General features: G+C 52.3%; 1 protein-coding gene across 2 annotated transcripts; it reads left to right on the top strand.

The window, feature by feature from the left end:
- The first annotated feature begins 12,251 nt into the window (after window positions 1-12,251).
- TMEM114 (transmembrane protein 114) lies at window positions 12,252-25,107 on the top strand. Of its 2 annotated transcripts, XM_041747001.1 has the most exons (4): window positions 12,252-12,471; window positions 12,709-12,789; window positions 23,251-23,388; window positions 24,640-25,107. In XM_041747001.1, exons 1-4 carry the CDS (start codon window positions 12,252-12,254, stop codon window positions 24,870-24,872), a joined length of 672 nt encoding a protein of 223 aa, XP_041602935.1. In that variant the 3' UTR covers window positions 24,873-25,107. The 2 variants fall into 2 exon arrangements, with proteins under 2 accessions (XP_041602935.1, XP_041602936.1); XM_041747002.1 differs by lacking the exon at window positions 23,251-23,388.
- The last annotated feature ends 879 nt before the right edge of the window (window positions 25,108-25,986 follow it).

The following is a 25,986-nucleotide window of genomic DNA, read 5'->3' on the forward strand; positions in this document are numbered from 1 at the left end:
CTTGTTCTCCTTGGAGGTCACACTTCAGACAGATCTCAGCCACCACTATAATTGCCAATTTATAACCATTTCCATTAATCTGGGGGCAACCTGGGAGAAGTGGCCAGCCCACAGCCTCCTAGAGGGCCTCCCCTGGGCTGGCTGCATCGCCAGTGGTGTCAGCAGCACCGGGCCGTTGCGTGCGAGGACCCGGGGGAGCCTGTCATGATGCTCTGCTCAGTTCTGACCTTTGCATCCAGCTGGTTTCGTTCACTGAGCTCTCCGACGAGCTGCTTTTCACCGCATGCTGTCAGGCCTGGGAGCAGTTTTCCAGGCCTGCTGACAGCTGCCTTCAGCTCGACTCTGGAGCTGCCCTGAAGTTTGAGAGCAGGGAGGTAAGAGAGGGGGGTGCAGTGTGAGCTCCAGGGCTGACGGTGGTGCCTGACTGTGGTCTGGCCTCAATGTCCATGCTGAAACAACCCTTGCCAGTGGGGTTGGCTATGCCCATTCTGTCTGCAGCACTTCCTTCCTCACGGGGATCACTCTGTCCCATGCTTGTGGTTCTGGGAGGGACAGTGAATCAAGACACGTATGCCCATGAAGGATGGTTGTGTGATCTGGGATGTCCAGTCATACACAGCCCTAACCTCTTGGCAATGTATTTCTAGAAAAGGGCATATGACCCCATCAGAGCCAATCAGATTCTTCTCTGAGATGAGCCTATGGATTTTGGGAAAGCGATGCTCTAGTTCTCCCAGGTTTGCTAGGCCAGGAGGAAATAAGTCTGGGGCCTTTGCTTGTCATGTGCCTAGAACCTGAAAAACAGAAGTAGGCAGAACTAATAGATTGATAAAGACAGAATCCTGATGGTAGATAGCCTTCTAACTCCTTGATACAGCCATACCTGAAGCAGCCACCTCTTTGAATTCCCCAACTCTGCGAGCTCTTTTTATTTTATTTTTATTTTTAAGATTTTATTTATTTATTCATGAGAGACACAGAAAGAGAGAGAGGCAGAGACACAGGCAGAGGGGGAAGCAGGCTCCATGCAGGGGGCCCGACATGGGACTTGATCCTAGGACTCCAGGATCACGCTCTGGGCTGGAGGCAGTGCTAAACCGCTGAGCCACCTGGGCTGCCCTGTGAGCTCTTTTTAGCTTAGACTATTTGGGGATAGGTTTTTGCCACTCAAAACTAAATAAGCACAAGCACTGTAAGATTTATTGAACCCTTAGCCTTGTGCCAGACACTGTGCTACGAATGTAATGAGCATAGTCTGATTCATTTTTTGGTGAGTCACTTCCTCTCTCGGAGACTTTATTAGCTGTCATGTAAAATGGGTGTGATATTATTATAAGAATAGGATTGCTATGTGGCTTAGGTCAAGTAAAGCACACAACGTGCCTGGCATATAGCAGGTCCTCACTAAATGTTTGATACTTTTTTTCGGACTAGGGCACCCTGTGATGAATATCCTTGTGTATACTGCTCTTTGGAGAAATTGGCTATTTCCCAAAGGGGAATTCTAGAATCAAAGAGCATGTATGTGTTAAGGTCCTCAACACACAGCACCAAACTGGTCTCCGGAAACATGCCGATTGTATCAGCTCTCTGTGGCTGTGTAACAAACACCACACATTTCTCAGCTTGAAAGAGCACACATCTCTTTATCTCGCCATTTCTGTGGGGCAGAGACACAGGTATGCCTTGGTCGGGTCCTCTGTGTGTCTGTCTTAGATTGAGAATACAACCTCATTGTTGGCTAGGGCCAAGGTCTCATTTGAAAGCCTGACTGGGGAAGGGTCTGATCCCAGGCTTCCTCAGGTTGTTGGTAGAATTCACCTCCTCTAGAGCTGAGGGCGTGAGTGGCTCACCGGTGTTAGCTAGAGAGCCACGTGCAGTTTTTGGCTGTGTTGGTCTTGCCGACACGAAGTGTGCAGGCTGAGAAGGCAAACGCACAAAGTCTGTGGGCAAGATGGACATTCCAACCACATACTGGGTAACTTCATGATGGAAATGACATTTCATCAACTTTGCTGTGTTTGATTTTTTTTTAAAGATTTTATTTATTTATTCATGAGAGACACAGAGAAAGAGGCAAAGACATAGGTAGAGGGAGAAGCAGGCTCCATGTGGGGAGCCCGATGTGGGACTCGATCCCATCACTCTGGGATCACGCCCTGGGCCGAAGGCAGATGTTCAACTGCTGAACCACCCAGGTGCCCCATGTTTGATTGTTTATGAGCAAGTTGAGGATCCCGCCCCCGCTCACAAAGAGGGGATTACGTGTATGTGGGATTACCAGGGGGGTAGCATCACTGGGGACCATGGTTTTCTCTTATGAGTGGTGCTGTGTCCAGCCTGAAAAATCTTACTTATGCTCAGGCCCCAAGGTCTTCCTCCCATGTGCTTGCTTCTCTAGTTTATAGCTTTGATATTTGTGCTTAGATCTGTGGTCCATGTAGAGCCCATTCTAATATGGGGCACATGGTAAGGATTGAAGTTCACTTTTACTTTTGTATGTGATGAGATGCAATTAGAGTTGAAAAGAAGACTCGACAAGCAGAATGATTGCAATTCTAATAATAATATCTTACATATTGTGAGTGCTTAGGCTCTAGCTAAGTGTTTTACCTGCATTATTTGCATCTCACAATGATGGGATGAAGGAGGAAATGGGTTTCTCAGTGCTATGCATCTGGAGTGAGAGCCCACCTTCGACTGACTTGTAGTGACCAGTGAGATATTTTGTTAAATTAACAAACAGAAGTGTGGAATGTACTACTATTTGTAAAAAGGAATGCACATGCACACCCACGCACATGCATATATGGGTGTACAAGACCATATTTGTTTGCCTGAAATACCTCTGGAAAGATACAAAGAAATTGCTCAAAGCAATTGCCTCTGGGGAAGGGGACCTGGTGGCTGTGATCAGGAGAGACAGAGAGACTTTGCATGGTGTGGCATTTTGTGCCTTTTGAATTTTAAAGCTTGTGCAAATCACAACGTATCTCAATTTTACCTACACAAGAAATATGTAAAGTTAGAAAAAAGAAAGAACTGGTGGTCTGCCTGCAAAGCCTCTGCTCTCCGTCCACCATCCTGGCCCTATTTATCATTTTATTGCTTCTTCCCACCTTGAACTGTGGATGATAACGACACCTCCGTCATGCAATTGCCACGAGGATGGAGACAATGGATGCAGACACTCGGAACAGCACCCTGCACCCAGAGTAAGCTTAATAATTGCCATTATCATTATTTTATTCATAGGAAAAAAGATGAGAAAGAAATGCGCTTCCCATATTAATAGAGCTTGCTCTGCTATGGGGTAATAGGTGACTTTTATTTTCTTCCTTTTTCCCAAGATTAAAAAAGAAAAAAGGTTACGTACTATTTTTATACTAACCATTTCCACTCCTTCCCAGCCTGGACGGCCCCAGGGGTCCCTGACTGCAACTTCTCCAAGGGCTTCTACCCAGACTGAGTAACAGCAGAGGTTGGGGAAGGCCAGGCTTGTCTGGCCTGTGTCTAGACACCTTATTTCCCTCGGCTGTTGTAGAAATGAGATCCTTCTTCATACTGGAAAAATGCTTCTGAATAGAACTCTGGGGCCTGAGAGACGAATGGAAGGAGATAGGGAGGGTGGTTAATGTACTTACCTTAATAGACATCAATTCTGCTCTCTCTCTCTCTCTATCTCTCTCTCCTTTTTTTTCCAGATGGGAGATGCTCATAGAGGGTCCAAATATTCAAATTAAGTTCCTGTGTGGAGATAACTGGGTGGATGGTTAAAGCTTCCAGCTCAGCTACTATTTTTGTCGTGATGATCTGGAACTCCGGGGAGACGGCTACCAAGCTCCTTTCTCCCACCTTGCATGCGTGGATGACGCCCTGGGGAGCCGTGGCGCCCATTCAGACCCAGGATGCCCTACAGGTGCCACTGGGCTTGGGGTCTCCTCTTTCTCGAAGAGTCTTTCACTGACTGCTGGGGATTTCTTCCCACTGTCTTTTGTAGCAGAGTGGACACCAGAACTTATGTACTCTTAGGGGCTAGGTAAACCCAGGTTCAAATCCCTTCCCCTTTTGAGACATTGGATAAATTACGTCAGTGTTCATAAACCGAACCTCGGTTTCTGCATCCCTAACATGGGGGTGATGGTCAGCCCCCACCTTATTAGGGCTTGTGCTAGACAGAACCAGGGCCCCAAAGTTTCCACGTCCTAATCCCTGAAACCCGTGGCCATATTATTTTCCACAATGAAGGGTACTTCACAGATGTGGTTAGGTGAAGGGTCTCGAATGAAGATGGGGAGATTTTCCTGCATTTTCTGGGTGTGCTCCACATGATCACAAGTGTCCTTATAAGCGGGGGGCAGGAGAGTCAGAGGGAGAGAGTGTAAAGACAGAGGCAGAGGTTCAGAGAGGGGAGAAGATGCCATGCTGCTGGCTACATCGTGTGGCATGCATTCGTTCCCTTTTCTGTGTCCCCCAGGACACTGTGGGGACCTCAGAAAAAGAAGAGGACCTTGTCCTATTCCTGTTCTTTCCTTAGTGCTTGGTACACAGTCGTTGCTCAGCAAATGAGAGCTTGCTAGGCCGACCATAGGTGGCCCTCTTTGTGTCTTCTGCGAGGGCTTGAGTGTCTGTACCCTTATTTTTGGGTCCCCCTTTCATTCTGTAAGATATGTGGGCTGATGCTGTGATTTCTCCCAGCCCCTGCTGAGCCGGAGCATAGAGTCCCCTCTCACGGTCTCTCCCTGCAAGTCCTGGCTGGGAAGGCGAGGGACAGTGGCCCCAGCAGCAGGCCGTTCCAAGGAACGTGACCTTGGAGATCTGCTTGGTTCCAGACCTACATGTTGTGCTGTTCAGAATCCCTATCAGCAAATTCTGAGCATGGCCTTGGCATGCCCTGTTTTTGGGGGGCTGCGGGGAGCTGACTGGAGGCTGCTGCTGGGCACCGATGTGGCAGTTCCGGCATTAATCATCCGGAGAGATAGATGCTCTTGGGGCAGGGCTGGGGCAGGCGGAGGTGTCAGACCTAATTGTTTAGATTCATACCTGGGTGGGTAGTGGCAACAGCCCCGAGTTTGGGTCTGGGTCTGGGTTGGAACAGCAAGTTTGTGTCCTATTAGCTGTGTGGCCTCGCTGGGTCAAACTCTGAGCCTCTGTGCATGTCTCATCAAGCAGGGACCCAGGCTTATAGCCGGAGCTAAAGGTCACTGGCCGCTTTCATGGGCTACCTGGGACTCAGAGCTTCCCGTGCCCGATTACAGGTCATGTCCGCCTGAACCCACGGTCAGGGGCCTCTTATGCCTTCTCTACGGATGGAAAAGCTGAGGCTTGGGGAGGCTTTGGACCTTGCCCAAGTCCCGGGCTAGGAAGGGCTGCAGGGGTGGTCTGCACCTGGTGGCCTGCCTCCGGAGCCCGAGGGCTGATCGCGGACCCCCCACCTCCACACCCTCAACACCTCCCAGGACGGCAACGTCTCTGAGGTGAGGTAGCAGAGCCACGGTGCCTGACACCTGGCGGACATCCACTTCCCACAGGCGGTGCCATTGTGATTGCTATGGTTCTGGTCATCACCCCCGCCATCACCCTCTCCACCTGCAGCTCCTTGTTCCTTTTGTTCAGGCCTGGGCAAGTCTGATGTGGCTTTTACAAATTTGCACACATATATTTGCATATATATATATATATACAGTTGTGTATGCACTGAATATATGAATAATATATATATAAAACATATATGGCTTTTAGTTTATCTACACACTTGTGCAACCATCACCATAATGCAGTTTTAGAACATTTGTTTCATTCCCCCCAAATGACCTAATGCCCCTTTACTCCTTCATCCCCACCCTCCCCCCCACCCGACAATTAATTATATGTGTCCACTCGACTGACTAAATTAAACATTTTTTTCTGGGCGTGTCTGAAGGATGAGGATGTTCCTAGATGGGATTAGCATTCGTTAAGAGGGTAGATCTCAGGTTAAGTATTCTTACCACAGAACAAAAACAAAACAGTAACAAAAAGGGAAGCCTGGGTGGCTCAGTGGCTGAGCGTCTGTTTGCCTTCGGCTCAGGGCGTGATCCCAGGGTCCTGGGATTGAGTCCCACATCGGGGTCTCTGCGAGGAGCCTGCTTCTCCCTCTGCCTGTGTCTCTGCCTCTCTCTCTCTCTCTCTCTCTCTGTGTCTCTCATGAATAAATAAATAAATCTTAAAAAAAAAAAAATGAGGAACAAAAAACCCACAGGACACATGAAGGTGATGAATATGTTCACTGAATTGTATAAATTAGTCCTGTATAGGTTTTTTCTTTTTCTTTTTCTTTTTTTTTTTGTGCATGTGTGTACTGATTGTACCATTACAAGGTTGGGGCCGTGTGTTTCTCTGATAAAATTGATGTGAGGAGTCTAAAAGGAAGCACACCTGATGTGCCTGCCACGTTGTAACAGTTTGGCATGGAAGCTGCTGCTGAAAGAGATTTCCAGAAGAGGACTTAAGGTTCAGAGAGAGGAAGTAACCAGTTCCAGATTGTTCAGCAGGCTGGCGGTGCTGAGACCCAGACACACTGGCTTCTGGTCCTAGCGCTCTCCCTACCACATTGCTCCTGGAAGCAGCTTCTCTCTGGCCACCCAGAGATTTTTATTCTGATTTGGGAAAGATGTTTCCAGAGATGGAGAAAGGGCAGCCTGCTTTCATCTCTTGGTGCCGTGCCAGGGGTCTAATGGGGGAAATTAGACCCGTGGGTTACTGATCCCTTTTCATTCTAAGCTAATTTCCTCATATAGGACGTGAAGAGTGGCAGCCACCTCTTCTAGGTGTCTCTCATGGACAGATGGAGGCTTTGTATGTAAATGGGTAGGAACGGGTCAAGCCTATGGAGTCCAAGTGGCCAGTAGAACACCACGATCTCATGAGGCTTAATAACAGAGACCATTTCTCTCTAATGCTGCAATCTTAATAACTGCACAGATACTCTGGCTATATGTCGACAGCCCTGAGTTTGTTCCTTATGGGTTTGCCCCACAAAATAAGCTCTGTGCTTGCAGGGAGAGAATTTGGACAGAATTCATCTATTAACTCAACAAATCTTCATTACACATCTACTGTGTATTATGCACTAACCTAAAAGCCAACAATATGCACTGGATAGGACCAACATAATCCCCGTCTGCACCAGTTCATGATACATTCTGTTGCAAACACAGGCACCCTAAAATGGGTGCTTAAGCAGATTGGGGCTTATTTTTATCTTCTCACAGTGTTTTGGCGGTAGGCCATTGAAGGACAGGGCAGGTGTTCAGTAATCCTGGCAGAGACTCAGACTCTGCTTCGGTTTTGCCACCCATGAGGATGTTTATTATCCCCATGGTTGCAAGATGGCTGCTGTACTTCCAGATATCCCATCTGTATTCCAGGTGGACCAAAAGCCTTCTCCTCCCAAGGTCTTTTTGTTTTTCCTGGGTGTTCCCTTCCCAACAGACTGTACTCCTACCTCATCAGCCAGACTTTTGTCACACTGGCCAAACGGTGTCTAGAAGTGTGAAGAGGGAGTCGGATTAGGATGATGTGGGATGAGCTATCCTACAGGACCTACCAGGCTGCCTGAATGCTCACAGGAGCCAGCAGAGAGGTAGCAGATAGCTTCCTCATTAATCATTAATGACTATTGGAGAGTCTCCATGTGTGTCTCAGTTTGGAGTAGACCCCGAGATGGGGATTTGAGGGCAAGTGATTTTATTTGGGGGGTGATCCTAGGACACACTGCTACAAGTGGGGGCATTAGGGTGGAGAAGGAAGAAATCATCACAGGCCGTACCATCGAGCAGGGCGGTGCGGTGGGCAGCTGGGCTCATCTGCACTGAGAACCTCAGAGCTTTGTCCTCCTCCAAGGGGTGAGGTAGCCGGGGCTATTTATCTTCCACGCCCCCCCACCCCGTGGCTGTTCCTGGGGGCCTTCCCTCTCCAGCAATTCCAGCCTTCTCCCCCCCTCCACACCTCCATACATGGAAAGGCGCTGGGGTATGTGGTTTGGATGCTGCAGGCCTGAGCTGGGAAGCTGCATCCCAGAGTGGGTACCAAGGGGCATTCAGCACCCCCGAGTCAGCACATCATCTAGAAGAAGCCTTTAGGCTAAGCTGGGGTGTTAGCTAAACCCTTCCCGAAGAAGTAATTTCTGAGCCCAAACAAGAAAACAAAAACCAAAAAACCCCAGTGGAGCTTGGAGTGTCCCAGTTAAAGGGAGTAGCATGTGTGAAGGCCCCGGGCCAGGAAAGAACTTCACGTGGTCAAGGCCTGGGTAGGCGAGGTTGGTGAGGCAAACAGGGGCCTCAGGGCTGCAGAGCTGCATGGACCGGAGCTCACTCATTAAAGCAGGTCTCCTTTCTCAGGGCGCCTGGTGCTTCAGAATGAGAGAGAGGTAGCCTTTCTTCCTGACATCCTGGCATCTTCTCCTTTCTGCCCTCCTTCTCTTTCTTTTTAAATATTTCCTCCTTACATTCTTTTTTAAAAAAAGATTTTATTTATTTGAGAGAGAGAGAGGGAGAGAGAGAGAGAGAGAGAGAGAGAGAGAAAGCAGGGGAAGTGGCAGGTGGAAAGGAGAGGGAGGAGCCGACTCCCCACCAAGCAGGGAGCCCAGGACCCTGGGATCATGACCTGAGCCACCCAGGCACTCCTCCTCCTTACATTCTTAAAGCCCGCACCCCCTACCCTGCCTCCAAATGCTTTCCCCATTTTTTTTTTTTAAAGATTTTATTTAGTTTGTCATGAGAGACTCAGAGAGAGGCAGAGACACAGGCAGAGGGAGAAGCAGGCTCCCTATGGGGAGCCCGATGTGGGACTCGATCCCAGGACCCCAGGATCACAGCCTGAACTGAAGGCAGACCCTTAACTGCTGAGCCACCCAGGCATCCCCTTTCCCCATGTTTTAATAGTCATAACGTTGGTCTGACTCTGCAGAAGTGACAAAGCATTTTTATCCCCATCATCAGCACACGCTCATCCCATCCTCGAAGTGCCCCCTCAGGGACTTCTAGTATGAGCATCCCCATTTTACAGCTAAGGAAACTGAGGCTCAGAGAAAGAAAGCAACTTCTCTCGGCTCCCAGAGCCTGTCAGACGCTAATTTAAGACTCAAAACCAGCCTGTGGAACCCCCATCCAGACATTGTTCTCTGCCACTCCAGGACCCAGCATGGTGCCCACTGTGGCTTTAATTCTCAATGCTGTGGCTTGTTTGGATTCCGCCTCAGGAGTCTTCCGATTTTATCATGTCTTTTCAGTTGACTGGCTGAGTAATGATAGCATCCAACGTTTGATGTGCTTCCATATTTATTGAAAAAATTACTGTCTGTGTTTTTCAAGAGTGACTGAGCATGATTACGTAGATTATATTAAAATCCTCAGGAAAAACAGAATGTTCAAGACCAACAAGGTTATCTTTGCAGAGGCGCCTGGAAGAAGTCCTCGTGATGTAGGTGAGAGAAGCGGGACCTGGGGGAGGCACACGCGCAGGCCGGGTGTGGGTAGGGGCATCTCCTGTTTTGGTCTGCCTTAGCCCCTTCTCCTAATTCTAGTAATGGCACCTTGGTTTTCTTTTGGGGTGCCAGCTGGGTTTGCCAGAAAAAATATAGGATACCCTGTTAAATTTGAACTTAGATTGGATAACAAAAACATTTTTTTGGGTATAGGTATATTGCAGATATAACATGGGACGTATTTATGCTATAAATCCATTCATCATTTATCTGAAATTCAAATTTGACTGGGTCCCCTCTGTATTCGCTACATTTGATGGCCATTGACACCCCTTAGCTCAAATGTTGGAGTGAGACGGATCCACCCTACATTAGCTCCGGGAGTGGGCAGGTGATCTCGACCTGGCCAGCCTGTCCATTTTATCCCTCCCACCTAAAGAGACTGGTCAGAGTTGGAGCTATCAGCTTCAGTTTTGGAAATCTGACTTGCACCACTGAAAATGGGATTCTTTCTTCTTGTTGGGGTTGCCAATCTGTGAAAGGCAACAAATGAGAAGGGGTCCAACAAATGAGAGCCTGGGTTAGAGTGAAACCAAGAGAGAGAAAAACAGCCGAGAGACAGAAGAGGTTCACCTTTAAAGACGTCCTTGGGTGTCCCGGGGCCAACCTCATTGAATTTCCCCTTTGTCTTGGCTTCCTAGGGCTGATGGAACAGTTGAGCACTGTTTTGATGATGTTGCCAGCAAGGAGAAGAGCGACAGTGGGATGGAGTCGAAAGCAAAGCCTTCAGTGGTGACGGTTATGGGAAAGATCAATCCTAATCATGGTGGTGGTGCGAGGAGCGATGGAGTGGAATGGTGTGCACGATCAAGGCGAGGATATGTTCTTGCTGGCGATAGTTCTATCCAGGGTGCCGATGCGGCTGACTATGAAGACGAGGATGCCAGTGATGATTAAGAGAATAAAGGCACAAGGAAAAGGATTCTCAACTCCAGTCTATCACCAAGTCCTATCACTTCTACCCTCTTCAATTTTAAAAATACTCTATTCGCTACACTGTCTATGCACTGCGGTCACCACCCTAGCCCAGGCCACTGGCGGCTCTCGCTATTTCTATGGCTACGTTCTCCTAATTGACCTCCTTGCTGGCCTTCATGCCTCCCTATAGTCTGTGCTCCATGCTAAAGCCAGTATGGAGAGTGACATTTTGGGAAGTGTAAATTAAAGTTTCACCTTTCTGCTCAAACCCATTCAGTGGCTTCTACTAGAATCCAAACGCTTTATCACGACCTCAAGACCGACAGGACCCGGTCCCTACTTGTACCCCGATCTCATTTCCCTCTACTTGCTCCTTTCTTGCTATGTTCTAGCCTGATTACTCTTCTTTTGGCTTTTCTAGAATATACCAAACCTTTCACGTAAGTCATCCCCTAGGCATGAAATGCCTTTTCATCCTTTGTGTCTCAGCATCCATGTCGTTTCCTGGATTCCAAATCCGAACAATCTCCTCCTGTTACTTTCTCTCATGGCACCCTGTCCAAAGGACACTTTGTTTAATGATTCTCTGTCCAATTAATTAAATTTTGAGTCTTGGCACAATGTTTCCTTACGAATGTGTCGCAAGGGTGCTGAAGGTCCTAAAGAGCGTCATCTCCAGCACCTAGAACCCTCATCATGGACCCCTGTGTGTCATGCAAATATAACTGTTTTCTCTCTGTGTCCTGCTTTGAAAAGGCTGAGAAGCCCACACTATGCACTTCCTAATGGCAGGGGCCGTGTTTGGGTTGCTCATGCCTATATTCTCTACACAAGCTGTAGTGTCTGGCACATAGTAGGCACTGAAGAAATATTTCTTGAAGGAATGGAAGGTCTTACGATGGTGAAGAAGGTGGTGGGATGGATAAGGATGATGGTGATGATGATGACGGTGATGGCGATAACGGTGATGATGGTGATGCTAGTGATGATGATGATGGCAGTGGTGGAGATCTCTACCAAAGAGGTAGTAGAGGTGATAGACTCCGAGCACCGGGCCAAGCCCATGGCTTTAAAGAACTTTCATGAAAATCCCATCTGCCTTTTGCCTCTGTAGTCAACCTAGAAATATCAACTGCAGGTGGATTTTGGAGGAAGGATAATTGGAGATGGAGGAAGAGGGGTACTGAAGATTAAACCCCGGGTGGGGCTGTCAGAGCGCAAGGCCCCACTGTCTCGCTCCCCCAGGCTGCGGGAAGGTGCTGTCCAGCAGCACAGCGCGCACAACTCCAGCCCTGCCTGGTGCTGGGCTCCAGGAGGAGGGGCGCAGGCCACACTCCGCGGGGGAGGGGGAGCCTTGGAAGGGCGGGGCTGGACGGGGGGAGTCCGGGTGGTGTGGGGAGAGCCAGGGGGGAGGTTCAGGGCGTCAAGGGAGAGGCAGGGCAGGCTGGGTCCCGGCGGGGCGGTGAGGGGGGAGCGGCTCGGGGAAAGCAGTGAGGCCATCCTAGGGTGGAGAGTCCGGGACAGGTTGGGGGTGGGGATGGAGGGCTGCAGGACGAGGTGGAGGTGCATGGGGAGGGATGAGGGCTCAGATGGGGGTCTGAAGGCGGAGGTGGAAGTCTGAGGTCGCAGGTAGGGGGTCGGAGAGCGGCGGTGGCGTGGGCGCGGGGGAGCGGTTCGGGAGCAGCGCGTGCAGGTCTGAGGGCGCAGGTGAGGGTCTGAGGGCGGAGCCAGCGCGGGAGGGAGGGCTGGAGGCCGGAGGCCCGGGCAGCCTGGTGCGGAGGCTCTGGAGGAGGAGCTGCGCTGCGCCATGCGGGTGCACCTGGGCATGCTGGCGGGCGCGGCGGCGCTGGCCGGGGCGCTCAGCTTCGTGCTCCTGGCGGCCGCCATCGGCACGGACTTCTGGTACATCATTGACACCGAGCGGCTGGAGCGGGGCGGCCCGGGGGCGCGGGGCCGGGCGGGGGCCGCCAACCGCAGCCAGCTCGAACCCCTCAGCTCGCACTCCGGCCTCTGGCGCACCTGCCGCGGTAAGGGGCGCGCGGCCCGCCTGCACCTGTTGCTGGGCTCGCGGCCCTGCCCCGGAGCCCCAGAGCACAAAGCGGGGCGGGGTGGGGGGGGTCTGGGCCCTGGGCCGGGCGGGAGGACGGCTTCGGAGCTGCTTGGGTCCCCGCGCGCGCGCGCCCCGCCCTCCCGGGGTGGATGGGGTCCCCGGGCTGGGGTCCCACCTCCAGGCCCGCACCCACCGGTTCTTCCGCCCCATCCAGTCCAGAGCCCGTGTGTGCCGCTGATGAACCCCTTCTGGCAGGAGAACGTGACCGTCAGCGACTCCAGCCGGCAACTTCTCAGTGAGTCCGGGAGGGTGGGGATCGCAGGAGGATCCCGGGTCTGGACACGTTTTGGAGCGATTCTCCCAGGAGCAGGGCCCTGCGGGGGGCACAGCGAGGGCGGGGGGACAGGGACGAGGGAGTGGAGATGGAGGCAGCTGCCAAGCCTCTCTTTGCACCACGCCTTACCTACCTACCCTGGAGTGCGGTTTTGGATTCATTCAACAAACGTTGATCGCAGGCTCTGTATGCCCTGGGCACCCTGCTGATGATTAAGACCCAGGTCGTGCCCTCCCTCCAAGAGCTCACAGACTAGCTGTGGAGACAGACGTGGAAATGTGCAGTCACGTTTCAGAGTGACCAGCAGCGTGAGGGAGCGAGGAGGGGGGTCGGAAGAGATGCCTAAACCAGCCTGCAGAACTGAATGCTGAAAAGAGAGGAGGTCTGAGCCAGCAGACTCGAAGGCACACCCCGTGTCAGCCTGATTTGTATCCTCAGGGCCTAGCAGGAGCACCTGGCAGCAGCAGGGATGCCATAAATGGAATGATTCAAGAAAGGCAATCTGGGGCAGAGGGCAGCCCCTTCCCTGGGGCCACCCTGTCTGCCCTGTTCTGGGCTGATTCCCAAGTGCCTAGCACAGTGCTTGGAACTTAGCTTCTAGCTATCAACATCATGTCAAGTGGCTCCCCAAATTCCTATAAACTTAGCAGTTGGCTCTCCTGAGCGGATACCATCCACCTGCTACACCACTGCGTAAGGTCCCAGGGCGGGAGAGGTCCCCAAGGCACTTGACCTATGCGGGAGCCGAGGGAGGGTGGACGTGCCATGAACTCTGTCCTCAGCCTCAAGCTGACTGCGATCAATGTGGGTGGTTCTCAGAGCATGTTTCAAGAATAATCTAGAGTTCCTGCCCTAGAAGTGAGGGAGACGGGTATCAGATACCTGCTCAGATCCTTCCCGGGCCCTCTGTGATCATACAACAGGCACTCTTAACCTCTGAGACTCACTTCCCATGTCTATTAAAATGAAATGTCAAAACTACGAGGGGGGTGTGCTCAGAATTCCATAAACCAGTTGGCTGAAAAGATTGACCTCACCTGGGACCTCACACAGTGCCTGGTTGTTGTGGGATCTCTGTGTTGCATGAAAGTGCTGCACACATAGTAGGTGCTCGATAAACACTAGCCTTTACTGTTCCTTCCGGCCTCTGTTAGATGCGGTCACATCTCTGTAGCACTGACCCTTTGCTGGGCTGGGTGCTGGCATTTAGCATCCTTGTCACATCTATGGGTAAACCGGATGACTAAGTATAGTTGGCATTTGTCTGGCTTCTTTGTGAAACTTAATAATGCTGGCGACCTTGTGTGTGCCAGTATTTTGAGAAACACATCCAGAGTCTGTTCTCACCCGTTCAGTTTCAGAACCAGATCTAAGCCCCCGAGCTTCACCGCCAAGTAGGCGTGCGGCCGGGGATGCATTCCTATGTCTCCCTGAGCATCAGTTCCCTTAAGGGCAAAGTGAGGGTATTTGTCACTTTTCTTCATAAGAATATGGCAAGGATGGAATGGGAGGTGTATTTAAAGAGCTCCAGTGGTGCCTGGCCTCTGTAAGTGCGCCTGGAGTGGGAGCTGCTATTATTACCGTGATATCATCCAAGAAAGAGAGCGGACTGCCCCTTCAGACCGCATGCTCACCGCACACCACCCCCAGAGGGAGACTTTTCTCAGAATCTCTTTATCCCCGGAATGAATTTTGAATCTTGTCCAAGCTCTTTTATTATGTGAAGACGTTTTATTCCTTTGAGGACCTGCCGGTGGGGTCACACAGCAGAGAGGACAGTTGTCAAAGCAGCATGTTCTCCGAGCCAGCCTCCTAGACAAATCCCAGTGGGGGTGTTTGGGGAGGAACTCTTGACTTTTCCTGCAAGAAACCCCAAGCAGCGCCCACTAAAAATCCATCTTGCTTGGATGTTTTTGTCTCCCAGATTAGCTCTGGGGATGTTACGGGTTTGATTCCTTGGCCAGGGACTGGAATTATTTCTAGTGGAGGAGGAGAGAGTCATCAAATTCAGCACCCTGTTGAAAAAAGAGCCACGATCTAGAAACAACCAGGCTAGCTGTATCAGCCAGGGGTCCTGTGGTAGAATGCAAATCATCCCTGTTTAAACAGGAAAAAGGAATTCCCAGTCCAAATAACTGAAAAATTCAAGTGTGCTGGGATCCAGAGAATGAAACTCAATTTCTTTCTTCTCCTCTCTGGGCTTCGCCTTTATTTGGGTCTTGTTTTCAATAAACCCTCTCCAGTCTTAGCCACTCAAGCAGGAGGAGGCTCTCTCCTTCCCAAAAGTCTGCAGATCTTCCAGGTAGACTTCTCGTTCGACCAGATTGGATCGCATTCCCAGGGCTGAGCCAATCCTCGATGTGCTGATGCACCGGGCTGAGATGTGCCACTTGTGACAAGGGGCAGGAGTAGGGACAGTCCCATCAGAGATAAGGGCCCACATCTAACCAGCTGTGTGGCTTCTGGGCCATCCCTTGCTTCCATAAACAGGCTGCTCTGAGATGAAATGAGAGCACATAAAAAAAAAAAAGCACCTAGCAGAGGTGCACTGTGCATAGTAGGAGCTCAGTTAATGTCAATTAAGTCACATCACCTCCCTGAGCCTCAGGCTTTTCATCTGTAAAATGGAGCTAACTGCTGGAGACTCGGTTATTTGCTTAGCACATATGTATTTCACTCAGCACTGGGCATAGAACATGACAGGACAGGTGTGGTGCCTGCCCACGCAGAACGTAGGAATGAATGAATAAATAAGTGTACACTTGGTTCAAATAGCAGGAGGTGTAGCAAAGGGAATGAAATAGGGTCACGGAAGGAAGGGTGGCGGAGGCAGCTTTCAATGGAGCAGTTGAAGGGCAGTAAGAGGAGCAGTCGATGTTTATGGGACAGTCCCTGTGTGCCAGACGCTGTCCTGGGTGCTTTACATCTATCAGCTCGCCCAGTCTTCACGACAATCTCATGAGGCAGGAACTGTTATCCCCCTTACTTTTCAAATGAGGGAACGGAAGCACAGGGAGGTTGGGTAAGTTACCAACGTTTGCACAGTAATGGGTAGACCTGCGATGTGGATCCAGGCAGTTTGTACCCTGTAAGGAGGCTGCTACACGCAGTAAAATTCCAGTGTAATGTGGGTGTGCTAAGACCGAGGCTATGGCAGGCCAGAAGAGAAGCTCCTCACCTGTTTCCTGGGTTCAGAGTCCCCCGTCCTACGCTGCCTCTTTCAACTGGGCATCAGAGATCTGAATTACAAGGAGGGACAGCAGGAGCAGAGGTGAGCGGTAGGATGGAGGGTGGGGTGATCCAGAGACAGCACAGAAAGTGCTTCTACCTGCACTACCTGGGGTCCTCCCCATGCCTTACTTTGGCTGCATCTGCTAAGAGCCAGGAAGATGGCCAGACTGACCATCTTAAGCTAAGGACACCAGACCCGGAGAGGTCAAATGCCTGGCCCAACACAGCATGGTTGTAGCAGAAGCCTGACCGAGGGTCAGAGGCCTGGCCTGCTTGTCCTCTGAGGAGGTGAGTTTGGAAAAATAACAAGATTGGGTCTCTGAGCCTCTCTTGGGTCCCCAGCTATTTGCAGAGAAATGAAAGGAAAATGAAAACCGGCCCTCCCACGATGCCTGTTGCAGACTCGAGAGAGGAGATGGAGGGGGATGGAAACAAAGGGATTGGGGACATAATGGCATCCAGAGGCTGAGTCCGGGAGGGAAGTCTCAGTGTGATTTATACACAGCTGTGTGGTGGTGGGGAGGGAGAGGGGAGAGGGGCAGGGGCCGCCTGGGGTCTCAGCATCTCTCGGGGTACCTGTTGAAAGCCAGGTACATGCTTTAAACAAACAAAGAAACAAACAAAATTCATATCCAAAGTAATTCCACTTCCTGGGACCCCAGGTTTCTAGGCCATGTTTGTAACAGTGGCGAATAAGCTACAGCCTCAGCGCTCATGGGTGGAAATATGGCTAAGCGTCTGCGTGTGGTACGTCCGTCCTTTGGAAGATCATGTAGTCTGTAAAGAGAATATAGTAATGCGGATAAAAGATCAAGAAATGCCGTGGGATGAGAAAAGGAAGTTTACAGAGCCTTACGGGCAAGATGATGCTGTGGGCGCTCAGACACGTTCTCTTTCCAGATGTTAAAGTGTGACTGGGGATGCCCTTTGGAATTAGAGCAACAGGTAGAAACATAGGAAAATAAGTAACTATGTGGAAAAAAGGCAAGAGGTCCGCTATGGGGAGGAGGGGACGAAGGAGGAGTTGAGTGGGGGCTGCGTGGCTCTTGGTTTGGTCTTTCCTAGGAAGGATGCTATCACGTAAGGCAAGCCCCAGGAGGCCTGCCCTGGGCCTGGACTTCTCCTTCGCGTGGCCGGTGGAACTAGCCTTGAGCCCTGCCCGCCTCTCCAGCTGGGGAGCTGGGACATCCTTCAGGAACACCTGTGCCCACGCCTTCTCGTCCCTCTGATCCTAAGCTGACACCTCTCCGTACCCTGAGAGCCTTCCCTAATTCCCAGGCCGGGTTAAATGCCCCTTGTCCACCATCCTGCCACCCCTTGGTCAACCTCTTTGGCTGTTCCATCCCTGCTCTGACACTTGATGGCTGGCTGTACCTTCGCGGACACCTGACCTCTCAGTGCCTCGAACCTCACTTTTCTCATCTGTGAAATGGGCATTATCAGAATTCTTATCTGGTAAAGCCCAAGGTGGCTGGAGGGCGAGAAAGAAAGTTACTCTCACATTTGGTGCTTGTAGCAGTGTGGCAAAGTCAGGGCCTGTGGGCCACTGGGCAGGAGAGGCAACAGTGACAGGTCCTTGGGAGGCAATGACATTCCCTCTGCAAAAGGCGGAGTCGGGATTTGAACCGAGGTCTTTGCTTGGAGTAGCGTCCTGCTTTTATCCGTATCACAGCAATGCATCTTGGAGCGCCCAAAGGGAACGAAGACGCAGCCCCTGTTCTCCAAAGAACTGTGTTCCGGTCACTACAGATTCAAGAACAAAGACTTGCAGAAATGTAGCGATTGACTTCCTTACCAGGCACGACAGGACTGGATACCTCTGAGCCCTTCCGGGGGTCTCCAGGCCACACCGACGAGGCTTGCACATAAAGACAGTGTGACATTTCCCCCTTCGGGACCTGGCCCCTGAGATTTCCCCCTCTCGTCAGCGCCTCTGATGTCTCTGCAGAAAGCTCTGTCCCTGCTTTCTTTAAGAGCACCGCTAACCACCCCACAGCTTCCTGGCCTCGCTGGCATTGGGGAACTGGAAGCCTGGCTTTCCCAATTGAGCGGTTCTTCTTCTTTTTTTCTTTAATTAAAACAATTTTTGTTTTCATTGAGCACCTCTTTGAACAGTCTGATGACCGGATAGTCACAATCATCTTTTCCCTGGCATGAACATCTTTGCTTTTTTCTGGATTTGCTCTTCCCTTTGCTTGCAACAAAGCGTCTTTTTTTTGGTGGTGGGGGGGGGCAACAAAGTATTTTTGAATTGAAAGGCTTTTTGCCCTTGGGCACGTGTTTGCCCTCATGAAAAAAATGGCCTGTCTACCTTTATTATTATCAATTTTATGTCGTAATCTTGGTTGCTCTCTGTTGAGCTCCTCCTGTAAACACTGTAGTGAATTAGAAGGTGTTATTCCTTCCCCCCCGCCCCCAAAAAAGATTTGTCCACATCCTAACCCCTGGTACCTGAGGATGTGACTTTATTTGAAAAAAGGGTCCTTGCAGATGTAATTAAGTTCAGGATTTTGAGAAGAGATCATCTCGGATTACCTGGGTGGGCCCTGAGTTCTATGTCAAGGGTCCTTATAAGTAAAGGAGAATCACAGAGGAGAGAAGAGCTCACGTGAAGATGGGGACAGAGACTGGGAAAGCACAGCCTCCAGCCAGGTGGTGGCAGGGATGGCCAGCGCCCTTGGGAGGCTGCAGGAGGCAGGGAAGGACTCTCCCCCCGAGCCTCTGGGGGGGCGTGCGGTCCTGGGACACCTTGATTTTGGATTTGTGGCCTCCAGGACTATAGCAGCATATGTTCCTGTAGGAGACACAAGATTTGTGCTAATTTGTGATGCAGCCCAAGGAAATGAAAGCGATCACCTTATTCAAAGAAGTGCCCCCACTGCCTGCCTACCCCATTTTTCTGCATCATCATGCTTACTTCCTTCATGACACATCACAGCCCGCGACTTTGCTTCCCTGCTCTTCTGTCTCCTGCCCTAGACTGCGATCTCCAAGGCGGGGCATGGGGCGGGTTGTGGGGGGGGCAGGGACCTTGTCCCCTGCGGTGTCCACAAGCTCTGCAGCAGCGCATGGCCTGTACTAGGGGCCCATCGTGTTTCCAAACGAGATGGGGTTGGAAGTGGATACATTCCTAAGGAGAACGGGACTCAGAATCAATCTCCATTTCCCATGTCTGTGGCCCTGAAAATAACAAAGACTGAGGCGCTCGGGTGTGCGCGCACACACACGCACACACACCCCACGAGAAGCTAAGCCAAACTTCAGCAGGAGATTTTACAGCTCTCGCACGGGAGGCCTGTTCTTACCCAGACATTTAATTGAACATGTACGTCAAGTCGGCTTGCGGCACGTCTGGGGAACTCACACGGGGCGCCGCCAGGGCCGTGCCGGCGCCAGGAAACCTCATTAATTTCTAAATGAGAAATGACTTCACTTTCCAGCCAGTCTGGAGGCAATGCCATACAGGGGGACACATCTTCCAGGACCAGGTTTTCACACCAGCTGTTGTGGTTTCTGGCCCAAGATTTTTCTGGAAGGAAGGAAAGAAGGAAGGAAGGAAGGGAGGAAGGAAGGAAAGAAGGAAGGAAAGAAGGGAGGGAGGGACAAGCCTTGGGAGGGAGATTGGTCTTATCTCCTTGACTTGCCAAGGTTGGTGGCATTTGGAGGGTTGAGGACAAAGTGATCTGGTCACAGTGGGCTGGATTATTGTCTCCAGCATCGGTATTACTGACAGGGTGATGACCTATCTAGCGCTTACTCTATGGGACGTGGGACCTACATTTATGCTTTTCCACGTCGTCCCATGATCACGCACACTGCCTTTTTTTTTTTTTTTAAAGATTTTATGTGTGTATTCATGAGAGATGCAGAGAGAGAGGCAGAGACACAGGCAGAGGGAGAAGCAGGCTCCATGCCAGGAGCCCAATGCGGCCCTCGATCCCAGGACCCTGGGATCATGCCCTGAGCCGAAGGCAGACGCTCCACTGCTGAGCCCCCCGGGTGCTCCACGGGCACACCGTCCTTATGGTAATACTGTGAGCCCTCTAGTATTGCCTCCTTTTCACAGATGTGGAAATGGGGTTCCTGCCGAATGAAGAGACGCGGCCGTGGCCCCAGAGTCAGAGCCCGAATTCGCACACAGAGTACCTGGCTCCGAAGTCTGAAAGTCCGTGGTTTGAACCACTGTGGGGTCCTCTCTCAAGCTTCTTCGTTTCTTTCTCATTTCTTGGAAACTGCCATTATGTCTTGCCTTCGGGAAACACCGTCTAGCTCTTACTTAATTACGAGGTTGACAAATACCTGTTGGGCACACTCACCATCTCCTGAGAGCTCTCCTGGAAACTCAGGGATGCGTTTCCTGGAGGAACCTGGACAAGGAACCCACAGCTTAATGGGAGACACAGAAGATTCCCTCCAACAGATGCCCGGATAGGGCGACTCGGGAGCCTGGGGAGGGGGCACCGAGCCGACCGTGGATGGGGGTGTGAGGAAAGACTTCGGGAAGAAATGAGCTTAGCATGCTCCGCAGAGCAAGACAAAGTATTTCTTTTTATTTTTTCTTTTCCTATAAAATATTTTATTTATTTATTCATGAGAGACAGAGAGAGAGGCAGAGACACAGGCAGAGGGAGAAGCAGGCTCCATGCAGGGACCCCAATGCAGGACTCGATCCCAGGATCCCAGGATCACGACCTGAGCCGAAGGCAGACACTCAACCACTGAGCCCCCCAGGGGCCCCAAGGAATTTTTTTTCATACCTATTTTGCTGCCGAAAGGACTGAAAGAGGCTTAGTACCCAGTTCACAGTAAATGATCAATAAATATTTGGTAAACGAATGGCCGGTGAAGAAGAACTTAGCGATTATTTCCCTTTCTGCTTTGGCTGCCAGGAAGCTCAGAGCCAAGATGGTGGCAAATGTTTATGCTTGGGGATCCCAAGACCCCAGATTTCTTCCATTTCCCCTCACCCCACCTGACTCACCCTTTCCTGCTTTCTGCATTGTATCACAGTCCTGGAGGTCAGAAGTCTGAGAGGCAGGTGTCCGCAGGGCTGGTCCTCCGCGAGGCTCCAAGAGAGAATCTGGTCCCTGCCTCCCTGGCCTCAGGTGGTGGTGGCCGTCCCCAGAAGCCCTGGGCGTGGAGCCAGGTGGCTCAATCTCTGCACCCCCCTTCACTTTGTCATCTCCGTGGTCTCAGCTGCTTCCTCCCAGGGCACTTGCCATTGGATGGGGGCCCCCCTCGGATCCAGATGATCTCATGCGGAGGCTCCTCACTTCATTGCATCTGCAAAGACTCTTGTCCCAGATCAGGTCACCTGTGGAGCTTCCTGCGGGACACGATCTTGGGAGCACCCTCTGCGTCGCCGGCACCCCTCTGCCATCTACTCCCAGCAGAGAAGTCTTGAGAAACAGAAGTGACACTGTGGGATTCTCTGGCCCCGAGCTGCGGGGTGCGGGGACCTCCTTTGTTCAGACGTCTCGGCCGTGCCTTGCTGTTAGCTCGCTGCCTTCCCCTGCACCTCCTGTGTCACCCTCTCCACGCGGCCCCCACCTGCGGCCGGGGTGCTTCCATCCCACCGGGCACATCACCCGGACTCTGCACCTGCTCCTCCTTCGGCCGCCCCCCACCCCCCACCCTTCCTGCCCTCCCTCCCCTGCGGCTTGCTTGCACATCACTTCCTCACTGGCCCGGCCCCTTCTGTGCTGTGGTCACTGCCCTCCCCAGCCACTGTCACCGCCTCTCAACTCTGTCACTATGGGCCAGTTCACTGCTTGACCCTACTCGCTATAGCGCCAGCCTCTGGAGGGCAGGGGTCGGGGTGTGTTTGCCCTGGAACTCGCCAGGCCGAGAACAGTGCTTGGCACCGAGTGTGTGTGCTATAAACATGCTGAGTGAATATGTGGATGAACGTGGCATTACCTGCCATGAGGATGCACGTGTGTGTGACCCAGAGCGCGCATGTGCGACCCAGAATGTGCGCATGTGAACCAGAGCGCATGTGTATGACCCAGAGCGTGCGTGAGAGACCCAGAGCACACGTGTACGACCCAGAGTGCGTGTGTACGACCCAGAGCATGCATGAGAGGCCCAGAGTGTGTGTGTGCGAACCAGGGCACGTGTGTGTGAACCAGAGCGCACGTGAGAGACCCAGATCGCGTGTGTACAACCCAGAGTGCACGTTTGCGACCAGAGCACGTATGTATGACCCAGAGCGCGCAAGAGCAACCCAGACTGCGCGTGGGCAACCCAGAGAGCATGTGTATGGCCCAGAGCGTGTGTGAGTGACCCAGAGCGCGCGTATGCAACCCAGAGCACACGTATGTGACCCAGAGCGCAGGTGTGTGATCCAGAGCGTGCGTGAACAACCCAGACTGCGCGTGTGCAACCCAGAGCACATGTGTATGACCCAGAGCGTGTGTGAGTGACCCAGAGCACGGGTATGCGACCCAGAGTGCAGGTGTGTGACCCAGAGCATGCTCATGTGAACCAGAATGCGTGTGTCTGAATCAGAGCGCTCGTGAGAGACCCAGAGCACATGTGAGTGACTTTCAACAACGGTTGTCCCTTTTAAAAATGATTTTTTTTTTTTATTTTGGAGTCCAGTCGACATACAATGTTACCTCGTTAGTTTCAGGGGCGCAGCGTGGGGATTGGCCAGTTCCCCACGTGACCCGGTGTCATCCTAACAGGTGTATTCACCACTTGTCCTTCCGATACTAGTGTTATTGACAGATTCCCCATGCTGCACTTTTCGTCCCTGTGACTTATTTATTTTATACCCAGAAGTACCTACATCTTACCCCCTTTATCTATTTCACCCCCCCCCCCCGATCTGGCAAATGCCAGTTTATTCTCCATATTTAAGTCTTTTAGTTTGTTGGCTTATTTGTTTTGTTTTCTGGATTCTGCCTATGAGTGAAATCATACGATACGCATTTTTCTCTGTCCTGCTTATTTCACTTATGCAATGGGGTATTATTCGGCTGCGAAAAAGAGTGAGACCTTGTTGTTGGTGACATGTTTCATCATCATCATCATCATCATCATCATCATCAGACATGGTAGTAACCATGACGTTCATTTTTTTCTCCCAGCATCTGGGGGTTGGCCCATAGGCGGGGCTCAGGAGTGTTTGTTGATTGACTGAAAGGTGGTAATGCTCCTCTGCCTGCTGTCGTCCTCTCTTCTAAGCCATGCACGGGACGTTTGTGATTCTGCTGCCGCTCAGCCTGATCCTGATGGTTTTTGGGGGGATGACAGGGTTTCTGAGCTTCCTCCTCCGAGTCTCTGTTCTCCTCCTGCTCACAGGGACCCTCTTCTTCTTTGGAGGTAGGTGCCCTCCCCACCCCAGCTGCATGGACTGTGGGGGCCCCAGAGGGGCTGCACATGGCTCCTTGGCCAGGGAGGGGCGGGCATCCTCTCTGGGGCTCGGTTTCCTCTTCTGCGACATCACAGCCAGAAAGGAGGATGGCGTCCCTGGGTCTGTGGTCCCAAGAGAGAAGCAGAGGGTGGGAGCAGGTCCCGAGGATTGTTTTCCTGGTTTCCCAGATGGCCCTACGGCTACCGGCTACCGCTTGAGGGCTGCGGGCTGGCAGGACACCCTCGCTCTCTCATGCCCCCTGCCCTTCTGACGAATCTTGCTTTGCTTGATTGTTGATTGATGAAAAGCCAGGCAATGCCTGGGTTAATCCGGTTGGGAATCCAGCAGACAGCTGGTGTCCTCAGACTTCCCTCCTTCCTGTGGGCTTGAACTCGTCCCTCCTTAAAATCAGGACAAGAACAGAGGTGATGCACACACTTGGGATCCATGGAGGAAAAAAAATAAAAAAGAATGTCTGGAGGTGACAATATTGTGAGGCTCAGATGCCCTCCAGGCACCCACTACTGTTATTGACGTTGGCGTTAATGCTTCACCCAGGGATGAATTCTCGAAACCACTCGGCCCAGTTGGCCTTTCTGCGGTGGCAGGAAGTCTAATCCATGCTGTGCCGTGGGGGAGCCTCAAGCCAGGCTACCGACACTCCTTCTGTGGCAGGCACCCCGGGAGGGCTGAGATGTTCATTTGCATTAATTTAATTTAAATTTCAATAGCCTCCCTCTGTGGCTGGCAGCTGTGGCCCAGGACTGCACGCTCTAACTCACTGTCATAGGGACCCACCATGTGCCAGCCCAGTGCCGGGTGCTGGCAAATCCAGGGTGAGCCCCCCTGGAGCTCACAGCCCATTGTGGGGGCGATGGACATTTATTTGCTAAGCGATTTCAAAAACAAACGCAAAATTGCAGTTCTGACCAGGACCATGATGGTGTGTGGTGCTGTGAAAGCCCAGGGGGATTCGACCTACTGGAGAGGTCCCGGAATGGATGCATGAGCTGGGATGGGAGGATGGATAAGAGCGACAGGGGACTGGAGGGAAACAGAAAGGAAAGGAAGGTGCCCTGAGTATGGGCAAAAGCCCTGTGGTAGGAGGAGCACGGCCACCTAGAGAGGTGGGTGGGGTGAGGCGAGGGGAGTAGGAGTGGAAGGAGGATGAGGAAGCAGTGCCCTGGGGCTTTGATATGCTCCCCTTGCCTCCCCTGCAGCCTTGGTGACCCTGGCAGGAATCAGCGTCTACATCGCGTACTCGGCCGCCGCCTTCCGGGAGGCGCTGTGTCTCCTGGAGGAGAAAGCCCTCCTGGACCAGGTGGACATCCGCTTCGGCTGGTCCCTGGCCCTGGGCTGGATCAGCTTTGTCGCTGAGCTGCTCACCGGGGCAGCCTTCGTGGCGGCGGCCCGCGTGCTCAGCCTGAGACAGAGGCAGGACCAGGCTATCTGAGCCCCACGCCTGGGCCCGTGGGAGGCGTGGGGGCCCTGGGACCTGTCCCGTGGCCGGCGGCCTCCTCTTCCTCGGAGGCCTCCAGCGGCGGGGCCCCCGGGGGTCCAACTCGAGAACCGCTGTGGACTGAGCTCTGGGCCTGGCTCTCACCATTGTGCCGTCCGTGCTGCCTGGTGTGGTGTGTCCATGTGTCTGTGCCCATGTACGTCCGTGTGGGCTGGAGGAGCCTGCGGGAATGCGGAACCCACCTCACCCGAGATGACCAAACAGCCCCTTTATCATAACCAGAACTGTCTGGATTGCAGCCCCCTTGGGCTTCCCCTGGCTTCATTTCGATCCTTACTCCCACTCATGGATCAGCTGCCCCACTCTTTGTTATGGACAAGGAAGACCAGAGAGGTTAGGCGAGCTGTACAAAGGTGCACAGCGAGCTGGTGGTATCGTCCTTGCTCCAGGGACAGTGCTCAGTCCTTTACCAGAGCTTCCCTGAGGGGCTCAGCTGTGTGGGGGCGGCTTGCACCTCGGACACTGGTCCTCAGGCTTCATGTGACCTGGAGCCCCTGCCTGGGGCGCAGTGTGACATGGGTGGGGGGGTGAGAGCAGAAATCTGGGCTACTCACCAGCTGGGCGGTGCGAATGTCCCCCAGCCTCAGCTGGGTGCTTGCCCGGCCTGGCCACGGTCCCCAAGCACCACAGGCCGGGCTTCCTCGGAGCGGTGACTCGGTGATCAGGGGTCATCCCGATGCGGGGGGCCCCTCTGAGCTGCCCATCCACCTGGGGAGGGGGGTGCTGCTCCCCTTCACGTGTCACTTCCGAGACCCCGGGGAGACCCCGGGCCAGCTCACAGCCGGAGGAAGAGCAGTCAGGTGCACAAGGAGGAATGACCAGCAGGCTCGCCCCGAGAGGGAAGCACCGTCCGCAGACTCACAACTGGGAGGGAAGCACATCCTCAAACACCCAGTGATCACCCCCGGACCTACTGTGGGACCCAAGCACCACCTGTCACCCCGAGTCACCTCATGCCATGTGATGCTGTTGACTGAGCCTGCTTCCCTGGCCTGAAGTCTGAGACCGGTGGGATTCAGATGTGCCGGGAAAGGATGAACAGGGTGGT

The sequence above is a fragment of the Vulpes lagopus genome, chromosome 3 (genome assembly GCF_018345385.1).
Source record: "Vulpes lagopus strain Blue_001 chromosome 3, ASM1834538v1, whole genome shotgun sequence".
In the NCBI taxonomy this organism is placed as follows: Eukaryota; Metazoa; Chordata; class Mammalia; order Carnivora; family Canidae; genus Vulpes; species Vulpes lagopus.

Excerpts from the sequence above, each read along its gene's own strand:
- TMEM114 (XM_041747001.1), top strand. The coding sequence starts at position 12,252 with ATGCGGGTGCACCTGGGCATGCTGGCGGGCGCGGCGGCGCTGGCCGGG. Across the intron at positions 12,472-12,708 it reads CCTCTGGCGCACCTGCCGCG|TCCAGAGCCCGTGTGTGCCG; the intron begins GTAAGGGGCGCG and ends CGCCCCATCCAG. Across the intron at positions 23,389-24,639 it reads GACCCTCTTCTTCTTTGGAG|CCTTGGTGACCCTGGCAGGA; the intron begins GTAGGTGCCCTC and ends CCTCCCCTGCAG.